The 16,435-nt window shown below is 33.5% G+C and overlaps 1 protein-coding gene across 7 annotated transcripts in view; it reads left to right on the forward strand.

Annotated features, from left to right (window-relative positions):
• Positions 1-11,439, forward strand: part of Tmem135 (transmembrane protein 135) — a 258,724-nt gene extending 247,285 nt beyond the window's left edge. For all 7 annotated transcript variants that reach the window (XM_071616587.1, XM_071616588.1, XM_071616590.1 and 4 more), the window contains 5 exons: positions 254-317; positions 1,231-1,307; positions 5,343-5,441; positions 6,226-6,293; positions 8,427-11,439. In XM_071616587.1, the coding sequence (XP_071472688.1) occupies positions 254-317; positions 1,231-1,307; positions 5,343-5,441; positions 6,226-6,293; positions 8,427-8,559 (441 nt within the window). In that variant the 3' untranslated portion in view covers positions 8,560-11,439. The remainder of the gene's footprint in view (positions 1-253; positions 318-1,230; positions 1,308-5,342; positions 5,442-6,225; positions 6,294-8,426) is intronic.
• Positions 11,440-16,435: the final 4,996 nt, after the last annotated feature.

A 16,435-nucleotide genomic window follows, 5' to 3' on the forward strand; every position in this document is an offset into this window, starting at 1 on the left:
ATTAATTCAATAAAAATGATATGTAATTTCTTATTAGAGTCTATCTAGAACTATGACTTTGTAACAGATTGTTTTTCATAATATTTCCAATCTTTGTAGTCAGTTTAATTTACATAAGACCACCAGTTTGTCTCCAGGGTCATCTAATGAATCATCTAGTGAAACATATTAATGGTTGTTGTTTTCATGCAATCATGCAATTTTATTTTTAGAAATAACTGAAGTCATTATATTTTTTTCCCCCTCAATACAGGGTACTAGTTGCTTTCTGCGTTGGATCAGAAACCTGGATGATGAACTACATGCTATTATAGCTGGTAAAGCAATAATTAAAAGAGAATGATTACAATTTTATCAATCAGTGACAAGAATAAATGGGAAATAGCTTCCAAATTCATCTAATTTTTATGTATCTTCTTTTATCTATTGTAATAGAATCCCTCCCAAGACACTCACCCAAATATTTTGTCTGTGAGCTAAACATATCCGCCACTCTGGCCATCTATTGTTCTATATTGCTTGCAATATAATGACTTGGATCTGCCTACGACAGGCTAGAAATTTAAAGAATGTATCAGAAAAGTACATAAAGACTTAAAATCTTATATAAGTGATTAATGGCAGTTTAAGTAGATTTTTTTAAATTTTATTTTTGCCAATGGAAAATGACATATTTTAATAATATTTGAAAGGAACTTTAATCATTTTATAGAAATGAAAAATAGATATTATTTTCTAAACTGAAATATATGTAGTTCTTAAGTGAGATTTTTTTTCAGATATTTATTAGTAATAATCCTACTATTAGTATTTTCACATCCCACCCCTGTAGAAAAGTGTGACCCTAGCACAAAAATAATTTGAGCTGCTAGGAAAATAGATGAATAAACACTCCCACTTAAGATCAGAGATACCAATAGCCTTTAAAAAGTTATTTTAAAAATGTTGTATTTACCAAAAAGACTACTGTTTTAAACAGTAGTTGTCACACATAAATCAGAACTGTTTGTTCCTAATTCTGAAATTTAATTTATTTAATCTAGAATATGTGATAAGAACTCACTCCATTTTAATGTCATCAAGTGTATTTTTGTCCTTATTGTGTTGTATCTAGAAGCAGTGCTGGAGTGAGTTAATTCTGAACTATTTGAATAAATTAACATTTCTGATGACTTAATAGCAAAGAAATACTTTGTAATCTTAACAGTTTTTTCATATTTGTTTTTTCAGGATTTTTGGCGGGTATATCAATGATGTTTTATAAAAGCACAACAATTTCCATGTATTTAGCTTCCAAACTGGTAGAGGTAAGCAAACAATTTTATGCACAAACAGTTCCAGAGGATATAAAGCTTTTTTTTTTAAAAAAAAAAAAAAAACAACTTCTGCTTTAAGCACAAATATATAACTTCACTACCAAAGCAAATTCTAATTCTTTAAAAGTATTTACAGTCATTTTCTCCATGTGCTATTTTCAAATATACACAAATGTAGAAAGAATAGTGTAATAATTAACCTTTGTGTATCCATCATGCAAAATCAACAATTATCAGTGTTTGGCTAATCTCTTTTCATCTATACTCCTCAACTCTCAGGTACTGAATTAACTTAAAGCAAATCCCAGACATGTATCATTTTGTCCTATTAAAAACTCAGGATAGATTTCTTAAAAGTGAATCAACATTATCATGCAAGTAGAACCACAATACTATAATCCTACATTTCAAAAAACTTAATATTATCATATATCTAATTAGTTTCTTCTTCACTGATTATCTTATAAATATTTTTATGCGATATCTTTAGTTGAATCAAAATGCAGTCTCTTAATTTATGATAGTTATTTTTTTCCTCCTTCTTTTTCCATTTTTTTTAATCTCTTGCCATTGATTTGTTGAAGATCTAGATCGTTAGTTCATGGAATTTCCCACATTTTGGATTTTACTGATTGAATTCTCACTGATGTTATTTATTATGTTTATCTCAAATATTTCCTATAAATTGTTAAGTAGATCTAGAGGCTTAATCAAATTCAAGTTCAAGTTTTAGAAGTGAGGGTAAGTGGCAGAAGTACTTTACATGTTCTTTGTGGATAAACTTCCCATTCATTGTATCACATTAAAAGTTACAAAAATGTCTGGTTGTCTTTCTATTGATACTAAATTGACTAATGGGACCAGGTATACACAGAGCCTATGTAAGATTTCCAATAGCCTTTCACCTCATAGTTTTACCAGCCATACATGATCATTACTGGAGTTCATTATTTCATTAAGTGTTGCAAAATTGTGATAACCTGTTGTTACTTCTACTGTATTCATTAGCAAGAATGTTTCTAAAAATAAAAAAAAAAAAATCTTTCCCATTTTAAGTATTTGGCTACTCTGAAATAGTTTGTTCAGGAAATGAAGATAAAATGCTTGCTTACTTTTCTTTATCAGTGTTCAGAATGAGTTAGTACCTTAGCATTCTGCCTAAGTGAGTTGCGTATCTGATTTGTTTTAACCCAGTACATTCATTATGCTCAAGTTGTCCCAATCTTTGGCCTGGAGAGCCTCCTTAAGTTGACTCCTGTTTGTTTTGACATATGCCATTATTTTTTATCCCTTTCTTGATTTTTAAAATATCTTTTTAACAAGATATTTTAGGCTCATCTGAGACATTTTCTGTCTTAGACATTGAATCAGCTTTTCCCCCCAATGGTTCCTAATTTCTTTTACTGGGAAAAGATATTCAGAGGCTTCAACTAGCGTTTTTGCCCAGGTTGAGCATTGTTTCTTGGTTTTTCCAGTAAACACACCTAGAGAATCTTTTCTTCCTCCTTTCTTTTTAGAGAGAGAGAAAATATGTTTGGAGTTTATTGCTATTTCCATGTAAAAGTTAAGATTATATATTTTATTTTACTTTTTAGACGTTTATAAAGTTTTATCTCACACTGAAAATCTGTGCTCCTAATGACATTAAAAAAATACATATTTGCTTTTCCCAAGTGTGTTAGTGTGCATGTATGGGTGCATTCATGAGGAGCAAGTGGGGGGGGGCACAGATATGCATGGAGTGGGGGAGAGGGAGAGAGAAAGGAAAGAAAGGAGAGGAGAGGAGGAGAAGAAGAACAACAGGGGAAGAAGAGGAGAGAAAGTATACATAACGAAATTAGAGAGACAGGCAGAAGCTAGTATTTTAAAACCTGGGGTAAAGAATTTGGTTGTTTTCTCAGTTCATGTCTAAGCATGAAATGACATGATTTAATTCACATTTTTAAGATAACCACTCTGGATATTATATGGAGAGTATTTTAAAGGGAGGCAAATGATAGAACCAGGAGTATCATCTTCAAATCCAGACTTGAAACCCCTGTTTGTTTCAATTTCATGCCTAGAGTTTTGGAGTAAAGGCTTGGAGAACAAAGTCTTTAGCAGAAGATGTTGGCTCATTTCAGAATAGAAGGTGTAGGGATAGAAAGAAGTACACAGATATGGTTTGTTTGGTAATAGAGATGATAAGAATTGCTAATGGAACAGAGAAGAAAAGGAAGAAATATTAACTAACTCCTGGATAGCAAATTATATTCTTGGATACAGGAGGAAGCCAGTGTTGAGATCCAGCTTGTAACAGGTGTTTTACAGCTGCTTCCTAAGTGACTAGTTTTTTAAGCCAAGCAATGGTATCACTTTGTATCTTATGTCATCAGGCATATCTTATCTTGAAAAAACAAACTGTCATGTAAAGTGTACTGACGAGGAATTTTTAAAAGAAAATGAGAAATTTATGATTATTTATGCTTTTGTGAAATTAGTTAAAATGGTGTAATAGGCAATTTTTTTTCTATGATTGAAATAAATTTTATATTAAAAGCTTTCAAAATGATGGCCAGCATTATGACTGCTTATCTTGTTTCTTAAGTACATTGTAACTTTGTACATATCCTATGCTTTTTATATATCCCAACCCCTATTAATACGTTACATATATTTACTGAAGCCAGCCTCAGCAATTCTGTGAAGTGCTAAGCAACCAGTGAGACCCTGTCTCTAAATAAAATACAAAAATTGGGCTGCTTTATTATTTTCATCACTCATTTTACTTTAACTTTTTTATATACTAGAAAGCCCTTTCTATGAATTTTCCCTTGTTCTAGACATGTGTATTTGTTGGTAGTGTTCTCTCTCTCTCTCTCTCTCTCTCTCTCTCTCTCTCTCTCTCTCTCAGAGATATACTTTCATGCCATTTTTTCTTTTATCTAATTGTTGATCCCATGCATCTTTAAAATGGTACAATTAAAAGTGTTGTATGCTGACTAGTGCTAGTTTGTCAACCATTTATTACCTCTCCATGACAAGCATGTCAAGGTAAGTAATATAGTAATACAGAGTAGGCATTGGAAGAGCTCCCTCCCCGCCGCTGCCATTTTTTTTCCCCTCAGTACTGGGGATTGAACTCAAAGGAGAGCTACCACTGAGCTGTATCTACAGCCTTATTTTTAGTTTTTATTTTTGATATCAGATCTTGCTAAGTTGCCCAGGCTAGCCTCCAACTTGTGATCCTCCTGCCTCAGCCTCCTGAGTGTCTAGGCTTACAGGCATGTACCATCATGCTTGGCAACACTGGGGAACTTTTACAGCTATTTGACAGAGTAATGTTGTCTTTGAATCTCAGAGTGCAAGTATGGTTCAATTCTGTATTTCTAAAATTTATTTTTTCTATTAAGTCATTTTATTATATCATAAATGCCATCAATCCATAGCAATTATAAATTCACTGCAAATGGTTAGGGGAACATTACTTAAATTTTGTCTTTCTAATAAGTCTTCTTGGTCCTCTATCCCAGAGGAGTGGTTGCTCCCTATTTTGGGGAGCCAAATAATATGTAATATATAACTCTTTTCTAGCTCTCATCATAGTGCATTAATGATATTTTATGCATTATGTTTTGTCCATTTCTAAATCCCTTGTTCCTAGCATTGTGTTCAGCATACAGTTGACACCATTAATGTTTACTGCCTGAACAAAGGAAGGAACAGATCTAATGAAGAAGGGAGGACTTATTTAAAAAAGCATTGAAGAATAAGTGACATAAAAGTAGTAGCAATAAAGTGCTATTGAATTTCACAGAAAATTATTGCTGCTTGAAGCTAGAGTTTAGAGTGAGGAATGAAAGAAAGGGAAGGGCTGACACTTATTGTTGTCACAGAAGATATACCATGATTTGAGCTCTGAAAGAGTTAGGATTCAGATAAATAGAAAACAGCTGTAGGTAGATAGAGGGCGTATATCATTCAACTATATTGTTAGTGCTTTTTTAATGTTTTTAATATAACTCTTGCATTATGCTTATTTTGCAGACAATGTATTTCAAAGGCATTGAAGCAGGGAAGGTTCCCTATTTTCCTCATGCAGATACTATTATCTATTCCATCTCTACAGCAATTTGTTTCCAGGCAGTAAGTATAGCTTTTGAAATGAGAAATAGAAATTTCTGTTTCTAATTTACATTAAGCCAGAGGGGGGAAAAATAAAAGCCTGAGAACATAACATTACGTTTTATACTTTTTGTTTTTTCAGCAAGATAGCTTGTATGTTTCAAATCATTAAACGTTAACTTAGTGGGCCAGACACTATTTTATGAACAGATCAATTTTTAGGTTTAAAAAGTGTGCAATCTATAGGTAAATCCTTATTCCAGAACCAAGGTTAGAATGCCCCCAATTTAATTATCCTTCCTGAAGAAAAAAAATACCACGGGTAAAATGTGAATTATTGCACTTCCCCAGCATTACTCAGAGAATGGGGAGGGGGAAAGAACTAGTTTAGCAGAAGCATTATTTCATCTTTTTAAGTCTGTTATTATTATTATGGATGTTAATGGTTTAAAGAGCTGTTGCAAAATTTTAGGGAGAGCTTTTATTTGCGCTTTATTATAGGAATGCTGCTATATTAATAAACTCATTAAAATCAGTGAAGTGTCAGCTAGATAGCTATCTAATGGGTATTCAGTAAATGCTTCCTGATAATAATAAATTACTCAATCATTATTCCCAAAGCCGCATTTCTATTTGAAGGCATATTAATAAATATTCTTCAAAGATATTGACTTAAATATGTTGTTATTATTTTTATCACTATCATTTAAAAAATACAATGAGCAATAAAGAGATAAAAAGTATTGCTCAAGACTTCAGATGTTTGTATTTACTTAAAAAAAAATCTCAAATTGAATAATCTTAGGCTGTCATGGAAGTTCAGACCTTGCGACCGTCTTACTGGAAGTTCCTTTTAAGGCTCACCAAGGGCAGGTAAGGAAAAAAAAATCTATAAAAAGATTATCAATCTCTGTCTCCTTCAAGGAATATTCTTTCAGTGGCAAAGTTGGTATTTATATATAAATCAAATATGACCAAATTAATAAGAAATATTGAATGATCATTATTCTGACTATTCTTATAATACTCTAGATATTTTAAAAGTTCTGGATTAATATCCTGTTGCTTTGCTGACTGATAATTAGTAGCTCCATAAATACTTTAGCCTACCTTTTCCAATCTATAATGATGTCTTCTTTTTGATTAAAAATATTAAACAGATTCATTAAAAGGGTTCATCTCTAATAATTCATTGGTTTCAGTAACCATCTTCTATTGCCCGATATTTTAAGTTTACTTTCCTTTTTTCTCCTTCTTTTCCTCTTCCTCCTTCTAGTCCTTGTTCTTGTTCTTCCCCTAATCTAAATTTGATTCTTTGGGAGAAAGCTGGACCTAATAGGAAGAGCATGAGCTTTGGAATCCTGGAAACCTGAGTGTGACTCCAGCTTTGGTACCTTTAACGATTTTTCTGTGGGAAATTTATTTGCCCTCATGAACCTAATGTTCCTTCTCTTTGTAATGAAGCAATTACACATACTGTCTTAATCTGTTTTATGTAGCTATAACAATACCTGGTGCTGGATTACATATGTAGAAAAAGAGGTTTGTTTGGCTCATGATTTTAGTAGCTGACAGGTACAAATAGCATGGTGCTGGCATTTTTGGTAAGGACCATCAGGGTATATCACAATGTGGTGGAGAAGCAGAAAGGGAACTGGTGACATGACAAGCATGTGATTTGGCCTTACTTTATAACAACTTATTCTTGGGGAAACTAATTCACTCCTACAGGACCCAATCCATTCAGTAAGGCTAGCATTAAACCATTCATGAGAGTGGAGTTCCCATCTCTTAATTATACTTCACTAGGCCATACCTCTTAAAGGTTCTACTACTGCCTCAACATCACCACACTTAGACTAAGTTTCTAGCATACTAACCGTTAGGGGGCAAACCATATCCAAAGCATATCCTATGCATTGTATGGTTGTGGGAAAATTAAGATATTCATAGTAGTGCTTAGCACTTACTAGGCACTCACTAAATCATAGCTGCTATTAATTTTACTATCATTAAGATTAATATAAATGCTAACATAGTACATACCATGTCCCAGATATAGTTTCAAGATATACACATATAACACATATATAAACTTATTCCTTAAAATAATTTAATGATATAAGTGCTATCATCTCCCTAGTTTTATATTTGAGAAAACTGAGAATCAGGAATGTTAGATAGAATGACACAGCTACCAAGCAAAAGAGCTGGGGGATAAGCCAGACATTCTGGCTTCAGAATTCTTCTCAGCCATGACATTATGTATCTTTCATACTATTATTGTTTCATCAAATTTTTTGGGTGTTTAGTTTTTTTTGAAAATTAATGGTTTTACCTAGTAATTATTTTGGAAGGGAACTTACTTTACTTTGGAAAAGAAGTAAAAGTCACATTTAATGGCTCTTGAAATATTGATGCTGGCCAGTGATTCAAAATTAACTTCATTTTGCCATCTCCTTCAGACAGGAAAAACTTGTGAAAAGACACTGAGACACAAAAAGTCCATCCTGTGCATTAGTTAAATGTGTCTTTTAAAAGCATTTCTTAAGTTAGGTGATGTATAACACGAAGATATATTTTATTCTTTTATATCTGTTAGAAATTGGAAGGCCTGATGCTGTTTGCTTTTTAGTCATTTAATATTTTCATTTTTGGATGTATTTTTATAGGACATTATGTTCTCAATTATGAGAGAAATTATATCTAACACTTTTGTCTCATTGGTAAATGTTAGCTCATTCATTGTTTTCTTAATTTCCTTCATCAGCAAAATGAACCTAATTTTCTATTTGACATACTTAAGTGGAAAGAAGTCTAGAAGGGTTTGAAATAACGTAATATGAATGGTTTCAGATTGGGGGATTATCTCTTTAAATATTAGACAGTGAATCTTGGTTAGCCCTTTCTGTTTTCCCATTCCATGAAAACTAAGTCAAATAAAGGAAATAATTTTATTTTATAAACTTCCTTAAATACTTCTTCATTGTTTCTTCTTTTTTACAGATTTGCTGTCATGAATCGAAAAGCCCTGGATGTTTTTGGTACTGGTGCATCTAAACACTTTCAGGGTTTCGTCCCCAGATTGGATCCAAGATATACAGTTGTAAAACCGGAGTTGCCGATAGAGTTTTCATGAAGATGGCTATAATTTATTAATGTGACTATATTTCATCATTATATCCTGAAGAGTTAATTATGTTGAATACAAAGAAGGGGGCCCAGCTCGAACTTCAGTGTTATTTCAATGAGAGAGCTTTTTTGTTTTGTTTTGTTTTTCTTACCAATCAGAAATACAGAAGCTTTTTAGGAAGGTGTTGCTTAATAATTAAGCTTCCTCTGTAGCCAGAATCTGATTCTGGATCACTGTAGTGGTTGACATTCTGATATATTATTGATTAAATTATGTCCACAAATGATATTGAATTATCTATATAGAAATGTAATAACAAGAGTACACTTAAAATTACTTAAAAGAGTCTTTAGTTCATTCCAATATAATTCTTGGTTTAAACTAAGAATATTTCTCATTTTAGGATTTACAAAGGATCACGGGTACGTGGATTTGGTCTGTGATTATTTTTAAGTTTTGAATTGGTATTTGTAGTAGTAGAATGTTATAGATTTGAAGGAATTCTCCATATACAATGCTGCTTTAGTATAGAGCAATGTAATTGGAGAAAAAGTGGCCATTCTTACTTCAGGGATGCAAAGATGGGTTTTATACCATTGGGGTAAATGTCGTGGTATCCATGCTCTTTTTTCAACTAGTAACACCATCTCTCTCCATGACCAGTAGGGCTGTTTGGCAGCCCAGTAAACCTACATACTAATGGCAGGTTAGGAACAAATGAAAATTTACACATGTGTTTTAATCTTTTACAATAGCATTACACTTGAATATTTAAAAACAAATATTTAAAAACAAATCTTTTAAACCTCCTATAGATATATTGTGTTTGTTGTCATTTATAGAGGCTGAATTGTTTATAATTCAGTTTGTATGCCATTGTTTTAGAAAGGATCAAAATCCTGTGGAACAAAAGAAGTTTTGCGAAGTTTAGCAGTGTTTTACCCTGTCAACTGTTTCACTTAAATAATAGATGTTTTACAACTAAAACAACATAAAATTCCAGCAGTTGTTAAAAAGTTTTTCATCACTAATTTAATTCATGTTCCTCAACTTCATTTTCAGAAACCACTGTCATCCTTTTTACTCTAGAATAAAGAAGTGACAAAATGTAGTCACTTTCTCTTGATGAAAGTAATTCAGGACAACTGATGAACATATGATTGCTATTTACAGTTTTTCAGGGAAAAGTTTTACTTTTCTAAGATAATAAAAGGCTTAAAGTGATTGTGATGTCTACAGGGAATGTAAAATCTAGGAGTGATGCTATTTTTGGAATATAATTTTGTTACTAAAAAGTTTTTAGGCCATGGTAAATCATGCAGTAGAATTTGTGTTACAAAAGGGATTTTTATCCAGAGGTTAAAAATGCATAATCCCCAATATTAAATTTTATTAAGCCTTGTATTACTTCTGTTTTTATGTCATCCTGTCTTTTGTTGTTATAACAAATTGAAACCCAACAAAAAGGTAGATTCTAGTACTGTGGTAACATGAGAGTCACTTTAGTTGGGTCAAAATTTTTCATTGTGAATAACTTTTTAGAGTAGACTTGCCATTTGGCAATACTGGTAAGGGATCATTTTGGTTTCAGACTTCAAAATTGATTAATGTAGTTTTAAGTTTTTATTGACTGGAATCAAAATGATGATTGGTACTATGTTTACTTTTTAAACATGAAGTATTAAAGCACTGAGAAGCACCAGCATGCACCTCATTTTCCCTGTTCAGAATTTATGTTTGTTATATTTTTCCTATCAGGTTAAACATAGACATTTAAATCCATAAGTTGTTATTTTCATTGCCATTAAAAAGCTATCATATTGAAAAACACATTCTATTGAAATTTTCTATGATTGTTTAGCAGAATTTTGCTGGTTAAGGTGCATTTCTGCAATATATATGTATATGTATACATATATCAACAAATTGCAATCATATTTTTATTTTATATAAAATGTAAAACAAAATAACCATCCTGAAGCAGAATATAGTGGTGAATGTATAGATTGAATGAATGGTTAACTAATTTGCAGTGGGGAATCAAGAATCAAGAAGTCCAGTTTGATTCCACTATGGCAGATTGTAAAGTATACTTGTTCAAGCAAACACAAAGAAACTTTGTGTTCCTGAAGACAATTAAAATGTCTTTCTACCTCTAACTAATCAGGTATTGATTAACAATGTATTGGCATCTTAAATAAAGTCAAATAGACCTCTCCATTCCAAAATATGTTTTTATTTTTAAAATCATTTAAATTCTCAAGAAATCATGTCCAAGTAAATTTCTACCAGACTGATAGTAGTAAACAAATATATGCCTGTTAGTCTTTCCAATATCTTTACGTGGAGTGAAGAACAGTGCATCTGGAGCAGTAGTAAATTGGTCATTTCATTGCTATTCCCCGTATTAGTAAAATCCTATAACTTGTACCAACTAAGTAAAGATTGAGGTTGCAAGATAGTTGTCTTGAATCTGTTAGATTCGTACAACTTTTTCATCAGATAGTTTTTGTGTCCATTCTGAAATATTTCTGAAAGAATATCTTTGGTTCTGTTATCTTTTTTTTATGAATTCTGTATTGGATTCTGTAACTTTTTTCTTGCTCTATTAACATAGATATCACTCAATTTATATCTACTTTATTATTTTTACTTTTTTTGCTATTGTTTAGTCAGTTGTTATTTAATTTATAATTTTGTTATTCTTTACTCTCAGATTTTATAATTTACTTTTACCAAGAACAAATACGTATTTTGTGATGGAACTCACATTGGGTATTTGTCATATTTTCTGGAATACACACATCCTTGTAGATTATGTCTAGGCTAACATTTGATTTAGATGATAATGCTGACAAAAAATAAAATGTTTATGCTTGGATTTCATCTATCCCTGAGTTTCTAAATCCTTGCCAGTACATAGGTGATAAAATCAATGTCCTTAACTATCAAGGAATTTGGCTTGTGTTGCAGTCTCTCCTAGTAGTGGTGGCTGAGTAACTTCCTGGCAGGTCTATGAAGTGTCTGTCCACTGGGAGCAGTGACTCAGGTGTTCTTGTATAAGAGAAGCCCTTAGCCAAAGGATTCATTGATTCTGCTTGTAATTTATTTTTATTGTTTAAGTAGCAGGTAGTTTGATGGAGCAATGAAGTTTTTCTTTGGTACTCACAGGTGAAAATATTTATTTCTTAACTGTAACCTTGTTTAGATACCTGTTTGCTGCTGCTTATCTCATCAATATTAATTTTCTCCTTTTTTTTTTTTTGATACTGGGGATTGTACTTGGAGTGCTTTACTACTTGAGCCACACTCTCAGCCCTTTTTATATTATTTTATTTTTGGTCTCACTAAATTGCTGAGGCTGGCCTTGAACTTATGATCCACCTGCCTCAGCATACCCACCTGCTAGGATTATAGCCATGTGATAAAATGCCTAGCTGATGAAGAAACTTTTTTTTTTTAGTACTAGGGACTTACTAAGGCCTCACATATGCTATGCAAGTACTCTACTGCTGAGCCACCAGCCCCTCATTTTCTCTCATAGAAAATTTGGGTAACTGAAAATGAATAGCCCAAAAGTTAAAAATCATTTAAAAAGGAACAAGAAATGAATAATTCCTGTGAGGCTGGCTTTGAAGGTGATGAGTAATAAGTTGCCTTCATTGTAGAGGCATACGAGACAGTTCTTAAACTATCTTCAAGTTCCCAATCATGTGGCTTCTTTTCAATAGCCCTTCAGGGTTGGTGCTGTCTCTATAATATCTTGTTGTGGAATTAACAAGGAAAGCAGGGTCAGGGACTGCGGAAACCCTGAGATCAGGGTATGGGCTTGGATTGTAGGGCTGTGTAGTATTGTGTTTCTGTTTCAAGTTGTAGCCCTAGATGACTTTGTGATAGCTGTGTGGTTATGAAAGAAGTTACTATACAGAAGTGACACTGACACTGGTTTGTGACTTCTGAAAACAGTGGAGGAGCTTGGCTATAATGTGGCCTGTATGCTAGGATTGAGCCTGTGGTCAAGAATAATATATGACATTTTACACTGAGATAGTGACTTTTAATTGGAGAAAGGAATTCATAGCTTTAAAAAATTATCTTGTCCCTTTTCCTTCTTCTTTTCCTCCCTTTCCCAATTCTCTCCTTTTTTTTTTTCTTTTTTTTTTTTCCTTCCCAGCCTTAGATTTTTCCCCTCAGTGCTGGGACTGCTAGGCAAGCATGCTATCACTAAGCTATTTCCCCAGCCAAACCAGACTTGGAGTCTTTATGCCTGACTTTTTGTTACCCCTTTATCTTTCTTCTCTTGCTGGTGTTATTTTGTGCTCCTCAGACTCAAGAGCTCCAGTGCAACCTTTGATGCCAGCTAGTCTAGTGGGGGTAGTTGTGGGGCCTCTGGAAATACCATGACGATGGAATAAACATTTTCGGGGACAGTGATTTTTTTAAATACAGTTCTCCATTTCTTAGGCAGGATGGAATGGAGGATAATTGCACAAATGTGGAAAGAGATGTTTCTCTGTTCATAAGGCCTTTAACTCCAGAATAGTGTCTTACAGCCCTGTAACATCACTTGACTCTGATGTCTTGTGGCTTCATTTAAGGGGCAAGAAATAATTTATTTTTCCTTTTGCTATCTTATATTTTCCCCATCTGTACTTCCTCCAAATCTGTTTGAAGTGAGATAATATATTGGACTTTATCTTTTGTCCTCGCAGATATAAAAATCCCAATAATAACCTTGGTCAGACTCAGTATCCCTTTGTGGCTTGAAAAGTAGATCTCCACAGAGTGGACCAGTGGACCTATATCATCTGAAGTTGCCCCTGCAGAACTCCCTCTCTCTTTCCTTAATTTGGACTGGTTAATTTCTGAGGCTGATTCCTTCAGTGTTGTTTAAACTTCTCTCAGTCATAAATCAGTTCCTTAAGTGAATTTTCTTCTCAGATTATTTTGGTCACCCAAGAGGGCTCTGAGGCCTTGAGAGAGGTCTAAAATGGCTTAATAAAGCAGAAGTACATTACGTGTTTCTGGTTACTGTGGGATGAAGAGCCAAAATGGATGGGTGAGAAAACACTCAGCACACATTTAAAGCCTTATCTATGTCTTCCTATTTCTTTACCTCCCAAACCTGTGCTTTTCTAGAGTATCTTTATCATTTATTTCTTTAGCTTGAGTTATTTAGGAGCAAAAAGAGACATTGTTTTCCTATTTATTTTGGGGCAAATTGAAGGTGAGCTCAGAGACAGTCATCAGTCTGACTCTTCATCAGGTAAGGTAAGAGCTTTAAGGAGTGTTGAGTCTGTAAAAAGCAAACTACCTCCTTTTTTCTTCTCACCCCTCAGAGGTAAGCCAGAGGGATCTAGTCCCAGGGGGAACTTTTACATTCACATCCCTGTGGCTTCCACCACAGGCCTCCACTGCCCAACTTGGCCTACTGAAGGGACAGAGAGGAAAGGGAAGTTCATTATTGAAGTACAGGCAATGTCCTCAAGCATTGCTGTGACTATAAACCTCACTGGAGGCCAGTGATCAAAACAGGGATTGACTCATGGGTACTTTGCTCCATCAATGTGTTCAGTGTTTTGTGTCATCAAATGGCCTTGTACTGCTTAAGAAAAGATAGCAGCTATTTTCTTATTAAATTGACAATGTGTTAAAGGTAATGAGAGTTTTACATGAATAGATTTTTAAATTTTCTTCTTTTTTTCTAGTTATTTTTAAAGAATAATTTGTTATACATGACAGGAGAATGCATCACATTTCATATTAAACATACAGAGCACAATTTTTCATATCTCTGGTTGTACACAAAATATATTCACCCCATTTGTGCCTTCATACATGTACTTAGGGTAATGATATCTATCTCATTCTACCATGTTTCCTACCCCCATGACCCCTCCCTCTCCCTCCCTCCCTTTTGCTCTATCTAGAGTTCATCTAATCCACCTATGCTCCACCCCCAACCCCATTATGAATCCACATCCTTATATCAGAGAAAATATTTGGTATTTACTTTTTGGGGGATTGGCTAACTTTACTTAGCATTATCTTCTCCAGTGCCATCCATTTACCTGCAAATGCCATAATTTTATTCTCTTTTAATGCTGAATAGTATTCTATTTTGTATATATGCCACGTTTTCATTATCCATTCATCAACTGAAGGGCATCTAGGTTGGATCCACAGTTTAGATATTGTGAATTGTGCTGCTATAAACATTGATGTGGCTGTGTCCCTGTAGTATGCTGTTTTTAAGTCCTTTGGATATAGACCAAGGAGTGGGATAGCTGGGTCAAATGGTGGTTCCATTCCCGTTTTCCAAGGAATCTCCATAGTACTTTCCATATTGGCTGCACCAATTTGCAGTCCCACCAGCAGTATATGAGTATGCCTTTCCCCCCATCTTTACCAACACTTATTGTTGTTTGTATTCTTAATAGCTGCCGTTCTGACTGGAGTGAGATGAAATCTTAGAGTAGTTTTAATTTGCATTTCTCTAATTGCTAGAGACATTAAACGTTTTTTCATATATTTGTTGATTGATTGAATATCATCTTTTGCGAAGTGTCTTGGCCCATTTATTGATTGGGTTATTTGGTTTTTTTGGTGTTAAAATTTTTGAGTTCTTTATGTACCCTTGCAATTAGTGCTCTATCTGATATGCGTGTGGTAAAAATTTGTTCCCAATTAGTAGGTTCTCTATTTACCTCACTGAATGTTTTTATGCTGAGAAGAAGTTTTTTAGTTTGAGTCCATTCCATTTATTGATTTTTGATTTTAATTCTTTAAGTCTTATTAAGAAAGTCAGGGCCTAATTTGACATGATGGAGATTTGGGCCTGAAAGCATTTTCTGTAAAAAGTGGAACAAGACAGAGATGCCCTCTTTCACCACTTCTGTTTAACATAGTTCTTGAAATACTGGACAGAGCAATACAGATAGGATATTAAAATAGCACTATTTTAATATAGGATAGCAAAATAGCACTATTTGCCGATGATAGGATTCTATACCTAGAAGACCCAAAAAATTGCACCAGAAAACTTCTAGAACTAATAAATGAATTCAGCAAAGTAGCAGGATATAAAATTAACACCCATAAATCAAAGGCATTTCTTATATTAGTGACAAATCCTCTGAAACAGAAACAAGGAAAACTATTTACAATAGCATCACCAAAAAATAAAATACTTGGGAACAAACCTGACAAAATAGGTGAAAGACCTCTATAACAAAAACTACAGAACACTAAAGAAAGAAATTAAAGAAGCCCTTAGAAGATGGAAAGATCTACCTTATTCTTGGATAGGCAGAATTAATATTGTTAAAATGACCATTCTACCAAAAGCACTATACAAATTTAATGCAATTCTAATCAAAATCCCAATGACATTCCTCATAGAAATAGAAAAAGAAGTCATGAAATTCATCTGGAAAAAATAAGAGACCCAGAATAGCTAAAGCAATTCTTAGCAAGAAGAGTGAAGCAGGTGGCCTCACTATACCACACCTTAAACTATACTACAGAGCAATAGTAACCAAAACAGCATGGTATTGGCACCAAAATAGACTTGTGGACCAATGGTATAGAATAGAGACACAGAGACAAACCCACGTAACTATCTATAGTTATCTTATATTAGACAGAGATGCCAAAAACATACATTGGGGAAAAGATAGCCTCTTCAACAAATGGTGCTGGGAAAACTGGAAATCTATATGCAACAAAATGAAATTTAACCCCTATCTCTCACCTTGCACAAAATTCAAAGTGGATCAAGGACCTAGGAATTAAACCAGGGACACTGTGCCCAAATCATCTTGTTTTGAAATTTAATTTATAATGTAAAAAAGAAAGTCTTAAAAGCTACAGGAAGGAAGCA

This window comes from Marmota flaviventris, chromosome 9, assembly GCF_047511675.1.
Source record: "Marmota flaviventris isolate mMarFla1 chromosome 9, mMarFla1.hap1, whole genome shotgun sequence".
NCBI classification, from domain to species: Eukaryota; Metazoa; Chordata; class Mammalia; order Rodentia; family Sciuridae; genus Marmota; species Marmota flaviventris.